Source organism: Giraffa tippelskirchi, chromosome 14, assembly GCF_054371585.1.
Source record: "Giraffa tippelskirchi isolate mGirTip1 chromosome 14, T2T-mGirTip1v1.2.pri, whole genome shotgun sequence".
Lineage (NCBI taxonomy): Eukaryota > Metazoa > Chordata > Mammalia > Artiodactyla > Giraffidae > Giraffa > Giraffa tippelskirchi.
Window position 1 is genome coordinate 10,657,647 of NC_137288.1, and position 23,574 is coordinate 10,681,220.

The window sequence follows — 23,574 nt, forward strand, 5'->3', positions numbered from 1 at the left end:
TGGGGGCAGAGGAAGAGAAGCCGGTCTGCTCCCTCGTGTGGTGCCCCGGGCAGGTTGTCCCCAGAGGAAACCCTTACGACGGTGAGGACTATCACTGCTGTTTCCCAAGGGGTTCCGTCGGTGCGTGTCTTCCCCGGAGCGGTCAGGCCGTCTCTCAAGTACACGGGCCATGGGCATTGCCTCTCCTTGGAACTTCCCATGTGTTTCTCTTTTTTATGGAACAGTGATTTTCTAGAGGGGTTCTGGGCCACAAGGATGTTGGGTCATTTTCTAGCCTTCTGTCATGAAGAACGCTTTCCTGGGTGTTGGGGTGGTTTGTTGTCCCAGCTCCCTTTCTTGGCTTCTTTTGGGAGCTGGTGCAACAAGACGAGCTCAGCCTCTGCCTTCTGGCTGAGATGTCACCCTTGACACAGCAATGCCTGCCTGGAGATAATGATGGCAGTTGCCAAAAGGGCTTCGTTTGGCACATGGTATCTTGAAAGGACGTACACCGTCCTTTCAGATATCAAAGGCTAGTTCAAATGACATACAAATGAGAACTCTCCAATGGAGTCTTACAGTAGTTGGAGAGTCCAAAAAACACTCCTTCAGTCATTTCACTGAGAGTCATTGATTGGGGACACCAAGAATATAGGAAGGAATGCACAAAGAAAGGATGAAATTGTGTTCAGGATCGGGGGAAGGGATGAACAGGGCGTGCTTGCCTTGAATCCAGGCTTTGTTGGGGGGGTGGGGCGTAAAGATCAAACGGGTCTGAAACTACAAAGTGGTGATGGTAACACAGTATCACCAGAGTTACACAACAGTGTTCCCAAATTGCAACAATGATGAAAAAGTTTACTAATCCCAACTTAACCAACAAAAGTACAGGAAACCATACAAAAAATAAAACATCACCAGAAAGGTGGAAACAAACCAAATGCAAAGCAGTTCAGGGGAAAGGAACTCCATGTCCCCTGGGGGCAGACCGAGTTGCCAGCGTCCACGGTGAGCAGACGGGGATGGAGGCTGCAGAGCCGACCGCTCCCCTGGACGTGGTGTTTCCGGCAAGGGCTCTGGGTGTCTGTCCAGAGCGGGGGCTCGTTCTCCCTGCAGGGGTGGGTGAGTCATCGTGGGCGTCTGGGTGTTGCGCGGGAGCCAGGGCAGGCTCTCCCTGCCGAGGCGGTGACTCCTCCTCTGCCTCGGGTTCTCCTGCCAGAGCCCGAGCAGGTAGAGGTGCACGTGGAGGTGGAGGTTCTGGCTGAGGGGGTGGGACATCAGTGCCTGGGGCTGGGGGTCCTGCAGGCATGGAGATCCGATCTGCCCGGTGTGCTGGCCAGTACCCAGCTGGCCTGGTGTCTCTGCGAGGGCAAGTCTCGGTTCTCCATCTGCCCTCGGTGGATCCCTGGGTCCTGCACCTGGAGCCAGCACCTCTGTAGGGACAGGTCTGGGAAGCGGAGCCTGGTTCCAGTTGGAGGCCAGTGCTAGAGCTGGGGGAGAAGCAAAGTTTGCCCACAGGCCAGCCTTGGCATGTGCGTCTCCCGGGACAGAAAGCTTCCAAGAGATTCCCAAAGAATACCCAGCGTCGGATGTCTTTTGGGACTGAAGTGTGCAAGATGGGGGGCGGGGGGTGTGAGGCCAGCGCTTGCTGCAGGCCCAGCAGCAGCTTTCGGGGACTCGTCCCTGTGTAGCTCAGCACCCCCTCCCCACACACTCCCGTGCACCAGCCCCAGCGTCCTCACCTCTGTGCTCTGGCGTGCTGGGCTCCAGGTCCTCCTGCTGCCTCAGAGGCCGGGGTTCTCGGGACTCTGGGTCGGAGCCGGGTGTGCTGAGCTCCGTGGCAGCCTCAGACTGGGCCGCCGGGTGTATCCTGGGCGGTGTCTCGGCAGCAGGCCTTCCCCGCCTCCGCTTCTCCCCCGGTGGGGCTGATGCCTCCGTGGGCACGCTCACCTGGAGCCTGCACTGGGCCTCACGGGCGGGGGGGTGGTGCTCCGACCCCTCCCTCCGGGAGGTGGATGGGGTGTCCCCGTCCTCGGCCTCATCACGTGGGAAGCTCTGCAACGACAGTGACCGTCAGCCAGCCATGCTAGGAGTTTTCCGAGCTGGGCCTGGGCAGTGGAGCCGCTGCTTCTGCCTGCTCGAACTTCTCTTCCCAGAAGGGTCAGAGACGTGTGTCTGCTCAGATCCCCACCCGGGAGGAAAGAGTCCCACCTGAGGGTGTGAGGTCCGCCTGGGCGGCCGCCGCTGCCCGCACTCTCCCCATCCCGCCCAGCCTGCTCTCCCCTGGGGTGTGGACACAACTTGTCCGCAGGCTTCTGACCCCACATCCGCCTGGGCTTCCTTGAGGGAGACACACCCCAAGAAACCCGCATCCACACACACAGGCAAAGGACCCGGTGTTTCCGGGTGGCATGGGAGAGGCGGCCTGGTCCGTCCTGGGGCTCCCCGTGTTACCTTTCTGTTTCTCCGGGCAAAGGGCCAGAGGCCTCTCGGGGGTGTCCTGAGCCAACGTCGACAGGGTGCCCGCGCACACTGCCTGTGAGCACTCCTGAGGCCCCGGCCTCTGGGCAGGGGCAAACAGCAGAACATCCTGGCAGCCAGTGAACTGGCTGGGGGCTCCTCTCCGCTCTGGAGGCCTGGATACCCGGGCTGCGGGTTCTGTTGGGTTCTGTTGCCGGCAGGTGACATCATCTCCTGGGGTTCGTGCTGAGGTCCCTTCCCCAAAACTTCCCAAGGGAATCTCTGGGTTTCTGACTGCTCGACCACCCCCCTTAGGCCATGTGCAGGCACAGTGACACCCACACAGCCCAGCCCACAGCCCTGGGGAGGCCTGGGTTCAGCCAGGGCCTGAGCTCCGAGGACCCCACTGCTCTCAGACCAGGCTCCTTCTTCTCATAAGTGGTGTGGCCCTGGACAAGCATATGCCCCTCAGGGTTGCCCCAGTCTCTCCATCTGCAGAGTGGTGGTCATTCTCCCATCTGCTTCCTAGGTCTGTCGGCCTACGAGCAGCTCCATGCCTTTCCACCTGGGGCCGATATCACGTGGAGCTTGTGCGCTGAGACTTCAGAAAGAAAGATTCCATCCAGGGCTGACACAGCACAGAATGGGGCAGAACGAGGCCTGGATGTGCCGTGGTACCCAGGAAAAGGCACTCCCCCTCCTGACTGTTTTGAGACCCCGCATCCAAGTTGGAGGACCGAAAGGAAGACTCGAAGGTCTCCCTCTCTTATAGAAAAGAGTAGCCAACTTTCTGCTCCTCTGTTTCCATTGAGATTCTGTTCAAGTGTCCCAGCTCGGCTTCTGCGGGTGGCTGAGCTTCTAATGGCTCCCTGCGTTCTTGTCTTTTCCTCTCCAAACCTTCCGTCCTTTTCCCCCTTCTGGGGTGGAAGGGCGCTGTCATTGCTTCTACCTTCGAGGCAGATTGAGGAAAAGTCTGGACCGTCGACTCCTTTCCTCTCTTTGGTTCCGTGTCTCTCTCTGGCTGTGTCCCTCTCTTTTCCTTTCTCAGTTCCGTCTGTGTCTTCCTCTTTCTCTCTCGTGTGTGGATGGATGGATGCTAGGGATGCACATGTATATGATTAGATGAGGGTTATGTTTTAGGGATAGGTTAGAGGGAGAGAAAGGCTTTAGGTCGGAGTTGGTCATGGGGGAAGGGTCAAGGGTGGTGGTGGTGTTGTTTCTTGGAATCTGAGTGCTGTGCATTCTTCGTCTCTTTCCATATGAACCCCTTCTCAGATACACCACTTGCAAGGAGTCTCTCATGTTCTGTTTCCTATCTTTTGCATTTGTGAATGCTTAGCTTCTCTGTTGTGAAGAGGTTCCATTGGATGGAAACCCATGGGTGTACTTCGTGTACCTCTTTGCCTTACTTGAAGAGACCCATTTCGACCTCCGCCCAGCAAATGGCAAGGAGACTCTGATGTTAAGGAGCCTTTGACCTACGCTTCTTTCTAGCTATCTCATGACATCAGTCTTTAGGGTGAGGTTTTCCCCCTATATTGAGGTGGTATGAGATCAAAACCAATAGCGTTCTTCAGATGTAGCTGTCTGGTTTTCCCATGGACATTGATTGAAGAGGCTTTCTTGTTCCCATTTGGATATTCTCCCCTTCTGTGTCAGAGATGAGTTGACCATGGATGCTGGGGTTTGTTTCTGGACCCTCCACTTTATTCCATCGATCTGGATCTGTGTGTGTTGTTGTATTCCCAATAGCATACTGTCCTGCTGCTGCTGCTGCGGCTAAGTCACTTCAGTCGTGTCTGACTCTGCGTGACCCCATGGCCTGCAGCCTACCAGGCTCCTCCGTCCAGGACGTTTTCCAGGCAAGAGTACTGGAGTGGGTCGCCATTGCCTTCTCCGATACTCTCCTGAGGATCCTAGTTTGGTCGTCTAATTTCCTTTCACACAACCTTGGATGTCCGTATCGGGGCTTTTTCGTCGGATTGTATTGACAGTTTAGGCTCTTTTCTGTCTCCGTACCCCTTTTGCAATTCTTTGTTCGGTGCGAAAATGCATTGGCATTTTGGGAGGAATAGCATCGAAGCTGTGGATTGCCTTGTGGGGCTGTGACATCATTTTCCCAATAGGAATTCTTTCAAGCCCTGAGCACAGCTTCTCTTTCCAGTGATTGGTGTGGGCTTGATCTTCCTTCTTCCATCTCTCGCCGTTTTGTGAGAACAGGTCCATCCTTCCCTTCTGGGTTAGATGGACTGGTGGGTATCACTTCAGTGAATGGCATTGTCAGTGGGGGTGATAATTCCCTTCTCGTTGGAAGACTTTGCTGTGAGTATTAGAAATGCAAGTGACTTCTCTTCCCCTTCCTCCCTGTCCATCTCTCAGAGCCACCGGGAAACAGAGGCCTCATCCACGGTCACACAGGCCTGAGGGGGTGCAACTAGACCGTTGTTTCTTCAGGCCCTCAGTGCTGGACATCATCCGGGATCCTCTGTGTGTGTCTTCCTCAGTCTGGTGTCCCTTCAGACCTTTCCCTAGTTTTCACAGGCTTGTTGCGTTGGTGTTCTTTGTCTGTTTGGAGACACATCCTTGATAAGCTTTGTGTTTCCACTCATTCGTCTCGCGATGTATGACCTGTCTTTTGCTTTTGTCATGAGGTCTTTCCCACAGTAGATATCTTTGATTTTGCAAAGTCCACTGTATTCTCTGGGTTTTTTTTTGTGGTCTGGCTTTTAGTTTTGTGTGTGAAGACTCAAAGCACGTGTCCGGTTTCTGCTCATTGTTCTTCGAGATTTGTGACAAGTTTTCATGGAAAGTTTGTCTAGGGATAACTGGAAGTGAACTCGGTGTAAGGTGTCAAGTCTCCATCTCCATTCCTGTCATCCCCTGCAGTTTCCAATTCCCTGTTCCTGAGTGGTTTTAGAGACCTTGTGGGGAGTTTGGTTGCATTGGAGTTTGCATTTCCACCTTGATTCGATTCACACTGTTCTGCCCTCAGGGACACTGTCAAGGGGGAGTGAGGAGCAGCCTGCACTTCCAGCAGTGACCACACGGTGGGGCGAGTGCTGCTCTCCCCTCAGGGAGCCCCAGGCCACAGGCATCCCAGTGAGGAGCCAGCTCTGTGCTCAGCTGAAAGGAGTTAGTCTCTCAGGAGCCTCTGAGCCCTTGCCTTTGGATCACCCAGGGTGGGCATTTACTGGGACAGAAAAAATTGCCCTGAATTCCATGGACGGAAGAGCCTGGCTGTGTAGAGTTCGTGAGTTGCCGCGAATCAGACACAACTGAGGACACAAAAATTCTATAGATTAAAACACTTTTTGGGGGTGGGGGGGAGTGAAAGGGGGGGATGTGGGCTTTTTTGTCTTATATAATAGCCAAGGGAAATCTAGTTTAAACCTAAATTCACATAGACGGGAAAGGTATAGCTCTCCGTCACCCTATTAAAAAAAAAAAAAAAAAAACTACTAAACTTTTCTGAAAGTTTATTTAGTAGCTTCCTTGAGCAGTTCATTGTGAAGCATTTTTTTTTTTCTGTGACATTGGCCTCATTAAAAAGCACGGTTTGCCTTTACTGGATAATTCTGTTCATTGGTTTCTTAGGGAACCTTGGTAATATTTGAGTTTCCTGGGGAGTATGGTCACATGACCTGGCCCTGGCCAATCGGTGCGTTCCACCTCCCTGGCCACTGTGATTGGCTCCGGGCTGGGGCAGTGCCCAATCGGGGCCCAGGGCCGGGCCTCCCGTTGGAAGCCAGGGGAAGACGAGCTGTCGTCCTGCTGGGGTAGGGGAAGGGGTGGGGCCGGGGGAGGTCAGGCTCCAGCAGTGGGAGGGGCGTGAGGCCCGCCTGCGGCAGTTGGTGACCTTCCTGCTCCCCTCAGGGCAGAGCCGCCGGCCTGAGAATGAGGGCGCTGCTGAGCCCAGGGCCTGGGATGGCCCGTTGCTGCTGTGGTCCCAGAGCTCCACCCGAGACCTGAGGGAAGCCGTCTGCCCGTGAGTCCTCTCCCGCTTGTCTGTCAGCTTGTTTGAACCATGCTGGGTTTTCTGCCCAGCTGGCTAAGGGGAGTCCCTGGAAATGCAAGGGTGTGGGTTTTGGCAGACTTCAGGGAAGACATGCCAGATGAGCCTGGGAGACTCCAGCTTAATCTGGATTCAGGAGATATCTCTTCGGGCCAGCTAGTAATTGTAGGATAAGCCTAATGAGTCTTCACAGGATGAAGAGAGTAACGTGCCAAGGTAGCAATCGATGTCCTCATTCGAGAGGATGAAGCTGGTGCTCAGAGAAGGGGGGAACTTGGCCACAGCAAGGAGGTGTGCACCCAGACAGAACCCCCAGATCCGGCCATTGGAGCTCAGGGAGGCCACTGGTGTGGCTTGTCCCTGTGGCAGGGGCCGAGGCACGCAGCCCACCCTGATTCCTGCGGGGGCCTGACTTGGGAAGTGCCATCTGGTAGCTTTGAGACTCACCAAACCAAATTGCACTGGAGAGAGGAGGGACACCTTCCTTCATCCACCCCCCACCCCCGCCGGATTCCCACATACCCTGACCCCTTTCTCCCGATTTCGGAGCCATTTCCAGAGTCCCGCTCATATGACCTCATTCGAAGTGCACTGTGGACGAGCTGCCATCTGCAGCTACTACCACAGCGGCCAAGGGCTTTAGCTCCCGACTACCTCCCTTCCTTTGGAACTTGGGGGCCCTCTACTCCCCACTTGCACACCACAGACCTTTGCTGAGGATTGTGGGGACCCTCACTCAGTTTGCAGTACGTTGTAGCCATCCCTGTCCTCTCTATACCTCCCTTGAAACTCAGCTTGTGAGCTCCTTTGGAGCAGCGTGGCCCACCTGGCTGCAACGGAAGAGACACAGCTGACAGTGAAACAACAGCTTAGATCTGAGACCCGGAAAGCTCTGTCAGAAGGGACCTCCCTCTTCACACCGTAGAGGCTGTAGGAGGCGCCAGGCTTTCGAACCAGTGCTGGGGCCAAAATGACTCCACAGCTGTTTTCCTTCCTGGGGAGGGTTCTGGCTCGAGTGGGAATGGCTCAAGTCTCCTAAGGTTCTGCAAGCCCACTCTGTGCAGATTCACGGTACACAGAGAGGAGAAGGTGGAGTCCTGCCCTGTAGGTGGTCACAGCTCACGGATGAGCCAGGCAGGCAGGCAGGCAGGGCATGAGAACACCTGAGCTGCCTTCATGAGTGAATGGTGTGGGGGCAGAGGAAGAGAAGCCGGTCTGCTCCCTCGTGTGGTGCCCCGGGCAGGTTGTCCCCAGAGGAAACCCTTACGACGGTGAGGACTATCACTGCTGTTTCCCAAGGGGTTCCGTCGGTGCGTGTCTTCCCCGGAGCGGTCAGGCCGTCTCTCAAGTACACGGGCCATGGGCATTGCCTCTCCTTGGAACTTCCCATGTGTTTCTCTTTTTTATGGAACAGTGATTTTCTAGAGGGGTTCTGGGCCACAAGGATGTTGGGTCATTTTCTAGCCTTCTGTCATGAAGAACGCTTTCCTGGGTGTTGGGGTGGTTTGTTGTCCCAGCTCCCTTTCTTGGCTTCTTTTGGGAGCTGGTGCAACAAGACGAGCTCAGCCTCTGCCTTCTGGCTGAGATGTCACCCTTGACACAGCAATGCCTGCCTGGAGATAATGATGGCAGTTGCCAAAAGGGCTTCGTTTGGCACATGGTATCTTGAAAGGACGTACACCGTCCTTTCAGATATCAAAGGCTAGTTCAAATGACATACAAATGAGAACTCTCCAATGGAGTCTTACAGTAGTTGGAGAGTCCAAAAAACACTCCTTCAGTCATTTCACTGAGAGTCATTGATTGGGGACACCAAGAATATAGGAAGGAATGCACAAAGAAAGGATGAAATTGTGTTCAGGATCGGGGGAAGGGATGAACAGGGCGTGCTTGCCTTGAATCCAGGCTTTGTTGGGGGGGTGGGGCGTAAAGATCAAACGGGTCTGAAACTACAAAGTGGTGATGGTAACACAGTATCACCAGAGTTACACAACAGTGTTCCCAAATTGCAACAATGATGAAAAAGTTTACTAATCCCAACTTAACCAACAAAAGTACAGGAAACCATACAAAAAATAAAACATCACCAGAAAGGTGGAAACAAACCAAATGCAAAGCAGTTCAGGGGAAAGGAACTCCATGTCCCCTGGGGGCAGACCGAGTTGCCAGCGTCCACGGTGAGCAGACGGGGATGGAGGCTGCAGAGCCGACCGCTCCCCTGGACGTGGTGTTTCCGGCAAGGGCTCTGGGTGTCTGTCCAGAGCGGGGGCTCGTTCTCCCTGCAGGGGTGGGTGAGTCATCGTGGGCGTCTGGGTGTTGCGCGGGAGCCAGGGCAGGCTCTCCCTGCCGAGGCGGTGACTCCTCCTCTGCCTCGGGTTCTCCTGCCAGAGCCCGAGCAGGTAGAGGTGCACGTGGAGGTGGAGGTTCTGGCTGAGGGGGTGGGACATCAGTGCCTGGGGCTGGGGGTCCTGCAGGCATGGAGATCCGATCTGCCCGGTGTGCTGGCCAGTACCCAGCTGGCCTGGTGTCTCTGCGAGGGCAAGTCTCGGTTCTCCATCTGCCCTCGGTGGATCCCTGGGTCCTGCACCTGGAGCCAGCACCTCTGTAGGGACAGGTCTGGGAAGCGGAGCCTGGTTCCAGTTGGAGGCCAGTGCTAGAGCTGGGGGAGAAGCAAAGTTTGCCCACAGGCCAGCCTTGGCATGTGCGTCTCCCGGGACAGAAAGCTTCCAAGAGATTCCCAAAGAATACCCAGCGTCGGATGTCTTTTGGGACTGAAGTGTGCAAGATGGGGGGCGGGGGGTGTGAGGCCAGCGCTTGCTGCAGGCCCAGCAGCAGCTTTCGGGGACTCGTCCCTGTGTAGCTCAGCACCCCCTCCCCACACACTCCCGTGCACCAGCCCCAGCGTCCTCACCTCTGTGCTCTGGCGTGCTGGGCTCCAGGTCCTCCTGCTGCCTCAGAGGCCGGGGTTCTCGGGACTCTGGGTCGGAGCCGGGTGTGCTGAGCTCCGTGGCAGCCTCAGACTGGGCCGCCGGGTGTATCCTGGGCGGTGTCTCGGCAGCAGGCCTTCCCCGCCTCCGCTTCTCCCCCGGTGGGGCTGATGCCTCCGTGGGCACGCTCACCTGGAGCCTGCACTGGGCCTCACGGGCGGGGGGGTGGTGCTCCGACCCCTCCCTCCGGGAGGTGGATGGGGTGTCCCCGTCCTCGGCCTCATCACGTGGGAAGCTCTGCAACGACAGTGACCGTCAGCCAGCCATGCTAGGAGTTTTCCGAGCTGGGCCTGGGCAGTGGAGCCGCTGCTTCTGCCTGCTCGAACTTCTCTTCCCAGAAGGGTCAGAGACGTGTGTCTGCTCAGATCCCCACCCGGGAGGAAAGAGTCCCACCTGAGGGTGTGAGGTCCGCCTGGGCGGCCGCCGCTGCCCGCACTCTCCCCATCCCGCCCAGCCTGCTCTCCCCTGGGGTGTGGACACAACTTGTCCGCAGGCTTCTGACCCCACATCCGCCTGGGCTTCCTTGAGGGAGACACACCCCAAGAAACCCGCATCCACACACACAGGCAAAGGACCCGGTGTTTCCGGGTGGCATGGGAGAGGCGGCCTGGTCCGTCCTGGGGCTCCCCGTGTTACCTTTCTGTTTCTCCGGGCAAAGGGCCAGAGGCCTCTCGGGGGTGTCCTGAGCCAACGTCGACAGGGTGCCCGCGCACACTGCCTGTGAGCACTCCTGAGGCCCCGGCCTCTGGGCAGGGGCAAACAGCAGAACATCCTGGCAGCCAGTGAACTGGCTGGGGGCTCCTCTCCGCTCTGGAGGCCTGGATACCCGGGCTGCGGGTTCTGTTGGGTTCTGTTGCCGGCAGGTGACATCATCTCCTGGGGTTCGTGCTGAGGTCCCTTCCCCAAAACTTCCCAAGGGAATCTCTGGGTTTCTGACTGCTCGACCACCCCCCTTAGGCCATGTGCAGGCACAGTGACACCCACACAGCCCAGCCCACAGCCCTGGGGAGGCCTGGGTTCAGCCAGGGCCTGAGCTCCGAGGACCCCACTGCTCTCAGACCAGGCTCCTTCTTCTCATAAGTGGTGTGGCCCTGGACAAGCATATGCCCCTCAGGGTTGCCCCAGTCTCTCCATCTGCAGAGTGGTGGTCATTCTCCCATCTGCTTCCTAGGTCTGTCGGCCTACGAGCAGCTCCATGCCTTTCCACCTGGGGCCGATATCACGTGGAGCTTGTGCGCTGAGACTTCAGAAAGAAAGATTCCATCCAGGGCTGACACAGCACAGAATGGGGCAGAACGAGGCCTGGATGTGCCGTGGTACCCAGGAAAAGGCACTCCCCCTCCTGACTGTTTTGAGACCCCGCATCCAAGTTGGAGGACCGAAAGGAAGACTCGAAGGTCTCCCTCTCTTATAGAAAAGAGTAGCCAACTTTCTGCTCCTCTGTTTCCATTGAGATTCTGTTCAAGTGTCCCAGCTCGGCTTCTGCGGGTGGCTGAGCTTCTAATGGCTCCCTGCGTTCTTGTCTTTTCCTCTCCAAACCTTCCGTCCTTTCCCCACTTCTGGGGTGGAAGGGCGCTGTCATTGCTTCTACCTTCGAGGCAGATTGAGGAAAAGTCTGGACCGTCGACTCCTTTCCTCTCTTTGGTTCCGTGTCTCTCTCTGGCTGTGTCCCTCTCTTTTCCTTTCTCAGTTCCGTCTGTGTCTTCCTCTTTCTCTCTCGTGTGTGGATGGATGGATGCTAGGGATGCACATGTATATGATTAGATGAGGGTTATGTTTTAGGGATAGGTTAGAGGGAGAGAAAGGCTTTAGGTCGGAGTTGGTCATGGGGGAAGGGTCAAGGGTGGTGGTGGTGTTGTTTCTTGGAATCTGAGTGCTGTGCATTCTTCGTCTCTTTCCATATGAACCCCTTCTCAGATACACCACTTGCAAGGAGTCTCTCATGTTCTGTTTCCTATCTTTTGCATTTGTGAATGCTTAGCTTCTCTGTTGTGAAGAGGTTCCATTGGATGGAAACCCATGGGTGTACTTCGTGTACCTCTTTGCCTTACTTGAAGAGACCCATTTCGACCTCCGCCCAGCAAATGGCAAGGAGACTCTGATGTCAAGGAGCCTTTGACCTACGCTTCTTTCTAGCTATCTCATGACATCAGTCTTTAGGGTGAGGTTTTCCCCCTATATTGAGGTGGTATGAGATCAAAACCAATAGCGTTCTTCAGATGTAGCTGTCTGGATTTCCCATGGACATTGATTGAAGAGGCTTTCTTGTTCCCATTTGGATATTCTCCCCTTCTGTGTCAGAGATGAGTTGACCATGGATGCTGGGGTTTGTTTCTGGACCCTCCACTTTATTCCATCGATCTGGATCTGTGTGTGTTGTTGTATTCCCAATAGCATACTGTCCTGCTGCTGCTGCTGCGGCTAAGTCACTTCAGTCGTGTCTGACTCTGCGTGACCCCATGGCCTGCAGCCTACCAGGCTCCTCCGTCCAGGACGTTTTCCAGGCAAGAGTACTGGAGTGGGTCGCCATTGTCTTCTCCGATACTCTCCTGAGGATCCTAGTTTGGTCGTCTAATTTCCTTTCACACAACCTTGGATGTCCGTATCGGGGCTTTTTCGTCGGATTGTATTGACAGTTTAGGCTCTTTTCTGTCTCCGTACCCCTTTTGCAATTCTTTGTTCGGTGCGAAAATGCATTGGCATTTTGGGAGGAATAGCATCGAAGCTGTGGATTGCCTTGTGGGGCTGTGACATCATTTTCCCAATAGGAATTCTTTCAAGCCCTGAGCACAGCTTCTCTTTCCAGTGATTGGTGTGGGCTTGATCTTCCTTCTTCCATCTCTCGCCGTTTTGTGAGAACAGGTCCATCCTTCCCTTCTGGGTTAGATGGACTGGTGGGTATCACTTCAGTGAATGGCATTGTCAGTGGGGGTGATAATTCCCTTCTCGTTGGAAGACTTTGCTGTGAGTATTAGAAATGCAAGTGACTTCTCTTCCCCTTCCTCCCTGTCCATCTCTCAGAGCCACCGGGAAACAGAGGCCTCATCCACGGTCACACAGGCCTGAGGGGGTGCAACTAGACCGTTGTTTCTTCAGGCCCTCAGTGCTGGACATCATCCGGGATCCTCTGTGTGTGTCTTCCTCAGTCTGGTGTCCCTTCAGACCTTTCCCTAGTTTTCACAGGCTTGTTGCGTTGGTGTTCTTTGTCTGTTTGGAGACACATCCTTGATAAGCTTTGTGTTTCCACTCATTCGTCTCGCGATGTATGACCTGTCTTTTGCTTTTGTCATGAGGTCTTTCCCACAGTAGATATCTTTGATTTTGCAAAGTCCACTGTATTCTCTGGGTTTTTTTTTTTTTGTGGACTGGCTTTTAGTTTTGTGTGTGAAGACTCAAAGCACGTGTCCGGTTTCTGCTCATTGTTCTTCGAGATTTGTGACAAGTTTTCATGGAAAGTTTGTCTAGGGATAACTGGAAGTGAACTCGGTGTAAGGTGTCAAGTCTCCATCTCCATTCCTGTCATCCCCTGCAGTTTCCAATTCCCTGTTCCTGAGTGGTTTTAGAGACCTTGTGGGGAGTTTGGTTGCATTGGAGTTTGCATTTCCACCTTGATTCGATTCACACTGTTCTGCCCTCAGGGACACTGTCAAGGGGGAGTGAGGAGCAGCCTGCACTTCCAGCAGTGACCACACGGTGGGGCGAGTGCTGCTCTCCCCTCAGGGAGCCCCAGGCCACAGGCATCCCAGTGAGGAGCCAGCTCTGTGCTCAGCTGAAAGGAGTTAGTCTCTCAGGAGCCTCTGAGCCCTTGCCTTTGGATCACCCAGGGTGGGCATTTACTGGGACAGAAAAAATTGCCCTGAATTCCATGGACGGAAGAGCCTGGCTGTGTAGAGTTCGTGAGTTGCCGCGAATCAGACACAACTGAGGACACAAAAATTCTATAGATTAAAACACTTTTTGGGGGTGGGGGGGAGTGAAAGGGGGGGATGTGGGTTTTTTTGTCTTATATAATAGCCAAGGGAAATCTAGTATAAACCTAAATTCACATAGACGGGAAAGGTATAGCTCTCCGTCACCGTATTAAAAAAAAAAAAAAAACTACTAAACTTTTCTGAAAGTTTATTTAGTAGCTTCCTTGAGCAGTTCATTGTGAAGCATTTTTTTTTTTTCTGTGACATTGGCCTCATTAAAAAGCACGGTTTGCCTTTACTGGATAATTCTGTTCATTGGTTTCTTAGGGAACCTTGGTAATATTTGAGTTTCCTGGGGAGTATGGTCACATGACCTGGCCCTGGCCAATCGGTGCGTTCCACCTCCCTGGCCACTGTGATTGGCTCCGGGCTGGGGCAGTGCCCAATCGGGGCCCAGGGCCGGGCCTCCCGTTGGAAGCCAGGGGAAGACGAGCTGTCGTCCTGCTGGGGTAGGGGAAGGGGTGGGGCCGGGGGAGGTCAGGCTCCAGCAGTGGGAGGGGCGTGAGGCCCGCCTGCGGCAGTTGGTGACCTTCCTGCTCCCCTCAGGGCAGAGCCGCCGGCCTGAGAATGAGGGCGCTGCTGAGCCCAGGGCCTGGGATGGCCCGTTGCTGCTGTGGTCCCAGAGCTCCACCCGAGACCTGAGGGAAGCCGTCTGCCCGTGAGTCCTCTCCCGCTTGTCTGTCAGCTTGTTTGAACCATGCTGGGTTTTCTGCCCAGCTGGCTAAGGGGAGTCCCTGGAAATGCAAGGGTGTGGGTTTTGGCAGACTTCAGGGAAGACATGCCAGATGAGCCTGGGAGACTCCAGCTTAATCTGGATTCAGGAGATATCTCTTCGGGCCAGCTAGTAATTGTAGGATAAGCCTAATGAGTCTTCACAGGATGAAGAGAGTAACGTGCCAAGGTAGCAATCGATGTCCTCATTCGAGAGGATGAAGCTGGTGCTCAGAGAAGGGGGGAACTTGGCCACAGCAAGGAGGTGTGCACCCAGACAGAACCCCCAGATCCGGCCATTGGAGCTCAGGGAGGCCACTGGTGTGGCTTGTCCCTGTGGCAGGGGCCGAGGCACGCAGCCCACCCTGATTCCTGCGGGGGCCTGACTTGGGAAGTGCCATCTGGTAGCTTTGAGACTCACCAAACCAAATTGCACTGGAGAGAGGAGGGACACCTTCCTTCATCCACCCCCCACCCCCGCCGGATTCCCACATACCCTGACCCCTTTCTCCCGATTTCGGAGCCATTTCCAGAGTCCCGCTCATATGACCTCATTCGAAGTGCACTGTGGACGAGCTGCCATCTGCAGCTACTACCACAGCGGCCAAGGGCTTTAGCTCCCGACTACCTCCCTTCCTTTGGAACTTGGGGGCCCTCTACTCCCCACTTGCACACCACAGACCTTTGCTGAGGATTGTGGGGACCCTCACTCAGTTTGCAGTACGTTGTAGCCATCCCTGTCCTCTCTATACCTCCCTTGAAACTCAGCTTGTGAGCTCCTTTGGAGCAGCGTGGCCCACCTGGCTGCAACGGAAGAGACACAGCTGACAGTGAAACAACAGCTTAGATCTGAGACCCGGAAAGCTCTGTCAGAAGGGACCTCCCTCTTCACACCGTAGAGGCTGTAGGAGGCGCCAGGCTTTCGAACCAGTGCTGGGGCCAAAATGACTCCACAGCTGTTTTCCTTCCTGGGGAGGGTTCTGGCTCGAGTGGGAATGGCTCAAGTCTCCTAAGGTTCTGCAAGCCCACTCTGTGCAGATTCACGGTACACAGAGAGGAGAAGGTGGAGTCCTGCCCTGTAGGTGGTCACAGCTCACGGATGAGCCAGGCAGGCAGGCAGGCAGGGCATGAGAACACCTGAGCTGCCTTCATGAGTGAATGGTGTGGGGGCAGAGGAAGAGAAGCCGGTCTGCTCCCTCGTGTGGTGCCCCGGGCAGGTTGTCCCCAGAGGAAACCCTTACGACGGTGAGGACTATCACTGCTGTTTCCCAAGGGGTTCCGTCGGTGCGTGTCTTCCCCGGAGCGGTCAGGCCGTCTCTCAAGTACACGGGCCATGGGCATTGCCTCTCCTTGGAACTTCCCATGTGTTTCTCTTTTTTATGGAACAGTGATTTTCTAGAGGGGTTCTGGGCCACAAGGATGTTGGGTCATTTTCTAGCCTTCTGTCATGAAGAACGCTTTCCTGGGTGTTGGGGTGGTTTGTTGTCCCAGCTCCCTTTCTTGGCTTCTTTTGGGAGCTGGTGCAACAAGACGAGCTCAGCCTCTGCCTTCTGGCTGAGATGTCACCCTTGACACAGCAATGCCTGCCTGGAGATAATGATGGCAGTTGCCAAAAGGGCTTCGTTTGGCACATGGTATCTTGAAAGGACGTACACCGTCCTTTCAGATATCAAAGGCTAGTTCAAATGACATACAAATGAGAACTCTCCAATGGAGTCTTACAGTAGTTGGAGAGTCCAAAAAACACTCCTTCAGTCATTTCACTGAGAGTCATTGATTGGGGACACCAAGAATATAGGAAGGAATGCACAAAGAAAGGATGAAATTGTGTTCAGGATCGGGGGAAGGGATGAACAGGGCGTGCTTGCCTTGAATCCAGGCTTTGTTGGGGGGGTGGGGCGTAAAGATCAAACGGGTCTGAAACTACAAAGTGGTGATGGTAACACAGTATCACCAGAGTTACACAACAGTGTTCCCAAATTGCAACAATGATGAAAAAGTTTACTAATCCCAACTTAACCAACAAAAGTACAGGAAACCATACAAAAAATAAAACATCACCAGAAAGGTGGAAACAAACCAAATGCAAAGCAGTTCAGGGGAAAGGAACTCCATGTCCCCTGGGGGCAGACCGAGTTGCCAGCGTCCACGGTGAGCAGACGGGGATGGAGGCTGCAGAGCCGACCGCTCCCCTGGACGTGGTGTTTCCGGCAAGGGCTCTGGGTGTCTGTCCAGAGCGGGGGCTCGTTCTCCCTGCAGGGGTGGGTGAGTCATCGTGGGCGTCTGGGTGTTGCGCGGGAGCCAGGGCAGGCTCTCCCTGCCGAGGCGGTGACTCCTCCTCTGCCTCGGGTTCTCCTGCCAGAGCCCGAGCAGGTAGAGGTGCACGTGGAGGTGGAGGTTCTGGCTGAGGGGGTGGGACATCAGTGCCTGGGGCTGGGGGTCCTGCAGGCATGGAGATCCGATCTGCCCGGTGTGCTGGCCAGTACCCAGCTGGCCTGGTGTCTCTGCGAGGGCAAGTCTCGGTTCTCCATCTGCCCTCGGTGGATCCCTGGGTCCTGCACCTGGAGCCAGCACCTCTGTAGGGACAGGTCTGGGAAGCGGAGCCTGGTTCCAGTTGGAGGCCAGTGCTAGAGCTGGGGGAGAAGCAAAGTTTGCCCACAGGCCAGCCTTGGCATGTGCGTCTCCCGGGACAGAAAGCTTCCAAGAGATTCCCAAAGAATACCCAGCGTCGGATGTCTTTTGGGACTGAAGTGTGCAAGATGGGGGGCGGGGGGTGTGAGGCCAGCGCTTGCTGCAGGCCCAGCAGCAGCTTTCGGGGACTCGTCCCTGTGTAGCTCAGCACCCCCTCCCCACACACTCCCGTGCACCAGCCCCAGCGTCCTCACCTCTGTGCTCTGGCGTGCTGGGCTCCAGGTCCTCCTGCTGCCTCAGAGGCCGGGGTTCTCGGGACTCTGGGTCGGAGCCGGGTGTGCTGAGCTCCGTGGCAGCCTCAGACTGGGCCGCCGGGTGTATCCTGGGCGGTGTCTCGGCAGCAGGCCTTCCCCGCCTCCGCTTCTCCCCCGGTGGGGCTGATGCCTCCGTGGGCACGCTCACCTGGAGCCTGCACTGGGCCTCACGGGCGGGGGGGTGGTGCTCCGACCCCTCCCTCCGGGAGGTGGATGGGGTGTCCCCGTCCTCGGCCTCATCACGTGGGAAGCTCTGCAACGACAGTGACCGTCAGCCAGCCATGCTAGGAGTTTTCCGAGCTGGGCCTGGGCAGTGGAGCCGCTGCTTCTGCCTGCTCGAACTTCTCTTCCCAGAAGGGTCAGAGACGTGTGTCTGCTCAGATCCCCACCCGGGAGGAAAGAGTCCCACCTGAGGGTGTGAGGTCCGCCTGGGCGGCCGCCGCTGCCCGCACTCTCCCCATCCCGCCCAGCCTGCTCTCCCCTGGGGTGTGGACACAACTTGTCCGCAGGCTTCTGACCCCACATCCGCCTGGGCTTCCTTGAGGGAGACACACCCCAAGAAACCCGCATCCACACACACAGGCAAAGGACCCGGTGTTTCCGGGTGGCATGGGAGAGGCGGCCTGGTCCGTCCTGGGGCTCCCCGTGTTACCTTTCTGTTTCTCCGGGCAAAGGGCCAGAGGCCTCTCGGGGGTGTCCTGAGCCAACGTCGACAGGGTGCCCGCGCACACTGCCTGTGAGCACTCCTGAGGCCCCGGCCTCTGGGCAGGGGCAAACAGCAGAACATCCTGGCAGCCAGTGAACTGGCTGGGGGCTCCTCTCCGCTCTGGAGGCCTGGATACCCGGGCTGCGGGTTCTGTTGGGTTCTGTTGCCGGCAGGTGACATCATCTCCTGGGGTTCGTGCTGAGGTCCCTTCCCCAAAACTTCCCAAGGGAATCTCTGGGTTTCTGACTGCTCGACCACCCCCCTTAGGCCATGTGCAGGCACAGTGACACCCACACAGCCCAGCCCACAGCCCTGGGGAGGCCTGGGTTCAGCCAGGGCCTGAGCTCCGAGGACCCCACTGCTCTCAGACCAGGCTCCTTCTTCTCATAAGTGGTGTGGCCCTGGACAAGCATATGCCCCTCAGGGTTGCCCCAGTCTCTCCATCTGCAGAGTGGTGGTCATTCTCCCATCTGCTTCCTAGGTCTGTCGGCCTACGAGCAGCTCCATGCCTTTCCACCTGGGGCCGATATCACGTGGAGCTTGTGCGCTGAGACTTCAGAAAGAAAGATTCCATCCAGGGCTGACACAGCACAGAATGGGGCAGAACGAGGCCTGGATGTGCCGTGGTACCCAGGAAAAGGCACTCCCCCTCCTGACTGTTTTGAGACCCCGCATCCAAGTTGGAGGACCGAAAGGAAGACTCGAAGGTCTCCCTCTCTTATAGAAAAGAGTAGCCAACTTTCTGCTCCTCTGTTTCCATTGAGATTCTGTTCAAGTGTCCCAGCTCGGCTTCTGCGGGTGGCTGAGCTTCTAATGGCTCCCTGCGTTCTTGTCTTTTCCTCTCCAAACCTTCCGTCCTTTCCCCACTTCTGGGGTGGAAGGGCGCTGTCATTGCTTCTACCTTCGAGGCAGATTGAGGAAAAGTCTGGACCGTCGACTCCTTTCCTCTCTTTGGTTCCGTGTCTCTCTCTGGCTGTGTCCCTCTCTTTTCCTTTCTCAGTTCCGTCTGTGTCTTCCTCTTTCTCTCTCGTGTGTGGATGGATGGATGCTAGGGATGCACATGTATATGATTAGATGAGGGTTATGTTTTAGGGATAGGTTAGAGGGAGAGAAAGGCTTTAGGTCGGAGTTGGTCATGGGGGAAGGGTCAAGGGTGGTGGTGGTGTTGTTTCTTGGAATCTGAGTGCTGTGCATTCTTCGTCTCTTTCCATATGAACCCCTTCTCAGATACACCACTTGCAAGGAGTCTCTCATGTTCTGTTTCCTATCTTTTGCATTTGTGAATGCTTAGCTTCTCTGTTGTGAAGAGGTTCCATTGGATGGAAACCCATGGGTGTACTTCGTGTACCTCTTTGCCTTACTTGAAGAGACCCATTTCGACCTCCGCCCAGCAAATGGCAAGGAGACTCTGATGTCAAGGAGCCTTTGACCTACGCTTCTTTCTAGCTATCTCATGACATCAGTCTTTAGGGTGAGGTTTTCCCCCTATATTGAGGTGGTATGAGATCAAAACCAATAGCGTTCTTCAGATGTAGCTGTCTGGATTTCCCATGGACATTGATTGAAGAGGCTTTCTTGTTCCCATTTGGATATTCTCCCCTTCTGTGTCAGAGATGAGTTGACCATGGATGCTGGGGTTTGTTTCTGGACCCTCCACTTTATTCCATCGATCTGGATCTGTGTGTGTTGTTGTATTCCCAATAGCATACTGTCCTGCTGCTGCTGCTGCGGCTAAGTCACTTCAGTCGTGTCTGACTCTGCGTGACCCCATGGCCTGCAGCCTACCAGGCTCCTCCGTCCAGGACGTTTTCCAGGCAAGAGTACTGGAGTGGGTCGCCATTGTCTTCTCCGATACTCTCCTGAGGATCCTAGTTTGGTCGTCTAATTTCCTTTCACACAACCTTGGATGTCCGTATCGGGGCTTTTTCGTCGGATTGTATTGACAGTTTAGGCTCTTTTCTGTCTCCGTACCCCTTTTGCAATTCTTTGTTCGGTGCGAAAATGCATTGGCATTTTGGGAGGAATAGCATCGAAGCTGTGGATTGCCTTGTGGGGCTGTGACATCATTTTCCCAATAGGAATTCTTTCAAGCCCTGAGCACAGCTTCTCTTTCCAGTGATTGGTGTGGGCTTGATCTTCCTTCTTCCATCTCTCGCCGTTTTGTGAGAACAGGTCCATCCTTCCCTTCTGGGTTAGATGGACTGGTGGGTATCACTTCAGTGAATGGCATTGTCAGTGGGGGTGATAATTCCCTTCTCGTTGGAAGACTTTGCTGTGAGTATTAGAAATGCAAGTGACTTCTCTTCCCCTTCCTCCCTGTCCATCTCTCAGAGCCACCGGGAAACAGAGGCCTCATCCACGGTCACACAGGCCTGAGGGGGTGCAACTAGACCGTTGTTTCTTCAGGCCCTCAGTGCTGGACATCATCCGGGATCCTCTGTGTGTGTCTTCCTCAGTCTGGTGTCCCTTCAGACCTTTCCCTAGTTTTCACAGGCTTGTTGCGTTGGTGTTCTTTGTCTGTTTGGAGACACATCCTTGATAAGCTTTGTGTTTCCACTCATTCGTCTCGCGATGTATGACCTGTCTTTTGCTTTTGTCATGAGGTCTTTCCCACAGTAGATATCTTTGATTTTGCAAAGTCCACTGTATTCTCTGGGTTTTTTTTTTTTTGTGGACTGGCTTTTAGTTTTGTGTGTGAAGACTCAAAGCACGTGTCCGGTTTCTGCTCATTGTTCTTCGAGATTTGTGACAAGTTTTCATGGAAAGTTTGTCTAGGGATAACTGGAAGTGAACTCGGTGTAAGGTGTCAAGTCTCCATCTCCATTCCTGTCATCCCCTGCAGTTTCCAATTCCCTGTTCCTGAGTGGTTTTAGAGACCTTGTGGGGAGTTTGGTTGCATTGGAGTTTGCATTTCCACCTTGATTCGATTCACACTGTTCTGCCCTCAGGGACACTGTCAAGGGGGAGTGAGGAGCAGCCTGCACTTCCAGCAGTGACCACACGGTGGGGCGAGTGCTGCTCTCCCCTCAGGGAGCCCCAGGCCACAGGCATCCCAGTGAGGAGCCAGCTCTGTGCTCAGCTGAAAGGAGTTAGTCTCTCAGGAGCCTCTGAGCCCTTGCCTTTGGATCACCCAGGGTGGGCATTTACTGGGACAGAAAAAATTGCCCTGAATTCCATGGACGGAAGAGCCTGGCTGTGTAGAGTTCGTGAGTTGCCGCGAATCAGACACAACTGAGGACACAAAAATTCTATAGATTAAAACACTTTTTGGGGGTGGGGGGGAGTGAAAGGGGGGGATGTGGGTTTTTTTGTCTTATATAATAGCCAAGGGAAATCTAGTATAAACCTAAATTCACATAGACGGGAAAGGTATAGCTCTCCGTCACCGTATTAAAAAAAAAAAAAAAACTACTAAACTTTTCTGAAAGTTTATTTAGTAGCTTCCTTGAGCAGTTCATTGTGAAGCATTTTTTTTTTTTCTGTGACATTGGCCTCATTAAAAAGCACGGTTTGCCTTTACTGGATAATTCTGTTCATTGGTTTCTTAGGGAACCTTGGTAATATTTGAGTTTCCTGGGGAGTATGGTCACATGACCTGGCCCTGGCCAATCGGTGCGTTCCACCTCCCTGGCCACTGTGATTGGCTCCGGGCTGGGGCAGTGCCCAATCGGGGCCCAGGGCCGGGCCTCCCGTTGGAAGCCAGGGGAAGACGAGCTGTCGTCCTGCTGGGGTAGGGGAAGGGGTGGGGCCGGGGGAGGTCAGGCTCCAGCAGTGGGAGGGGCGTGAGGCCCGCCTGCGGCAGTTGGTGACCTTCCTGCTCCCCTCAGGGCAGAGCCGCCGGCCTGAGAATGAGGGCGCTGCTGAGCCCAGGGCCTGGGATGGCCCGTTGCTGCTGTGGTCCCAGAGCTCCACCCGAGACCTGAGGGAAGCCGTCTGCCCGTGAGTCCTCTCCCGCTTGTCTGTCAGCTTGTTTGAACCATGCTGGGTTTTCTGCCCAGCTGGCTAAGGGGAGTCCCTGGAAATGCAAGGGTGTGGGTTTTGGCAGACTTCAGGGAAGACATGCCAGATGAGCCTGGGAGACTCCAGCTTAATCTGGATTCAGGAGATATCTCTTCGGGCCAGCTAGTAATTGTAGGATAAGCCTAATGAGTCTTCACAGGATGAAGAGAGTAACGTGCCAAGGTAGCAATCGATGTCCTCATTCGAGAGGATGAAGCTGGTGCTCAGAGAAGGGGGGAACTTGGCCACAGCAAGGAGGTGTGCACCCAGACAGAACCCCCAGATCCGGCCATTGGAGCTCAGGGAGGCCACTGGTGTGGCTTGTCCCTGTGGCAGGGGCCGAGGCACGCAGCCCACCCTGATTCCTGCGGGGGCCTGACTTGGGAAGTGCCATCTGGTAGCTTTGAGACTCACCAAACCAAATTGCACTGGAGAGAGGAGGGACACCTTCCTTCATCCACCCCCCACCCCCGCCGGATTCCCACATACCCTGACCCCTTTCTCCCGATTTCGGAGCCATTTCCAGAGTCCCGCTCATATGACCTCATTCGAAGTGCACTGTGGACGAGCTGCCATCTGCAGCTACTACCACAGCGGCCAAGGGCTTTAGCTCCCGACTACCTCCCTTCCTTTGGAACTTGGGGGCCCTCTACTCCCCACTTGCACACCACAGACCTTTGCTGAGGATTGTGGGGACCCTCACTCAGTTTGCAGTACGTTGTAGCCATCCCTGTCCTCTCTATACCTCCCTTGAAACTCAGCTTGTGAGCTCCTTTGGAGCAGCGTGGCCCACCTGGCTGCAACGGAAGAGACACAGCTGACAGTGAAACAACAGCTTAGATCTGAGACCCGGAAAGCTCTGTCAGAAGGGACCTCCCTCTTCACACCGTAGAGGCTGTAGGAGGCGCCAGGCTTTCGAACCAGTGCTGGGGCCAAAATGACTCCACAGCTGTTTTCCTTCCTGGGGAGGGTTCTGGCTCGAGTGGGAATGGCTCAAGTCTCCTAAGGTTCTGCAAGCCCACTCTGTGCAGATTCACGGTACACAGAGAGGAGAAGGTGGAGTCCTGCCCTGTAGGTGGTCACAGCTCACGGATGAGCCAGGCAGGCAGGCAGGCAGGGCATGAGAACACCTGAGCTGCCTTCATGAGTGAATGGTGTGGGGGCAGAGGAAGAGAAGCCGGTCTGCTCCCTCGTGTGGTGCCCCGGGCAGGTTGTCCCCAGAGGAAACCCTTACGACGGTGAGGACTATCACTGCTGTTTCCCAAGGGGTTCCGTCGGTGCGTGTCTTCCCCGGAGCGGTCAGGCCGTCTCTCAAGTACACGGGCCATGGGCATTGCCTCTCCTTGGAACTTCCCATGTGTTTCTCTTTTTTATGGAACAGTGATTTTCTAGAGGGGTTCTGGGCCACAAGGATGTTGGGTCATTTTCTAGCCTTCTGTCATGAAGAACGCTTTCCTGGGTGTTGGGGTGGTTTGTTGTCCCAGCTCCCTTTCTTGGCTTCTTTTGGGAGCTGGTGCAACAAGACGAGCTCAGCCTCTGCCTTCTGGCTGAGATGTCACCCTTGACACAGCAATGCCTGCCTGGAGATAATGATGGCAGTTGCCAAAAGGGCTTCGTTTGGCACATGGTATCTTGAAAGGACGTACACCGTCCTTTCAGATATCAAAGGCTAGTTCAAATGACATACAAATGAGAACTCTCCAATGGAGTCTTACAGTAGTTGGAGAGTCCAAAAAACACTCCTTCAGTCATTTCACTGAGAGTCATTGATTGGGGACACCAAGAATATAGGAAGGAATGCACA

At 55.0% G+C, this 23,574-nt stretch overlaps 3 protein-coding genes and 1 long non-coding RNA gene across 4 annotated transcripts in view; 1 reads left to right on the forward strand and 3 right to left on the reverse strand.

Moving 5' to 3' along the window:
- Positions 1–23,574, forward strand: part of LOC145534149 (uncharacterized) — a 541,812-nt gene that overhangs the window by 495,105 nt on the left and 23,133 nt on the right. Inside the window, exons 57-59 of the long non-coding RNA XR_014074275.1 lie at positions 6,313–6,424; positions 13,956–14,067; positions 21,599–21,710. This is a non-coding gene — a long non-coding RNA (uncharacterized LOC145534149). The remainder of the gene's footprint in view (positions 1–6,312; positions 6,425–13,955; positions 14,068–21,598; positions 21,711–23,574) is intronic.
- LOC145533902 (uncharacterized) lies at positions 809–5,888 on the reverse strand. Its single transcript, XM_081561247.1, has 3 exons — positions 2,434–5,888; positions 1,722–2,034; positions 809–1,469 (listed from the first exon to the last, which is right to left on the reverse strand). Exons 1-3 carry the CDS (start codon positions 2,668–2,670, stop codon positions 841–843), a joined length of 1,179 nt encoding a protein of 392 aa, XP_081417373.1. The 5' UTR covers positions 2,671–5,888; the 3' UTR covers positions 809–840.
- LOC145534069 (uncharacterized) lies at positions 8,458–10,250 on the reverse strand. Its single transcript, XM_081561438.1, has 3 exons — positions 10,075–10,250; positions 9,363–9,675; positions 8,458–9,110 (listed from the first exon to the last, which is right to left on the reverse strand). Exons 1-3 carry the CDS (start codon positions 10,207–10,209, stop codon positions 8,482–8,484), a joined length of 1,077 nt encoding a protein of 358 aa, XP_081417564.1. The 5' UTR covers positions 10,210–10,250; the 3' UTR covers positions 8,458–8,481.
- On the reverse strand, positions 16,101–21,173 carry LOC145533917 (uncharacterized). The gene is made up of 3 exons (XM_081561266.1): positions 17,718–21,173; positions 17,006–17,318; positions 16,101–16,753 (listed from the first exon to the last, which is right to left on the reverse strand). The coding sequence occupies exons 1-3, from the start codon at positions 17,952–17,954 to the stop codon at positions 16,125–16,127; spliced, it is 1,179 nt and encodes a 392-aa protein (XP_081417392.1). The 5' UTR covers positions 17,955–21,173; the 3' UTR covers positions 16,101–16,124.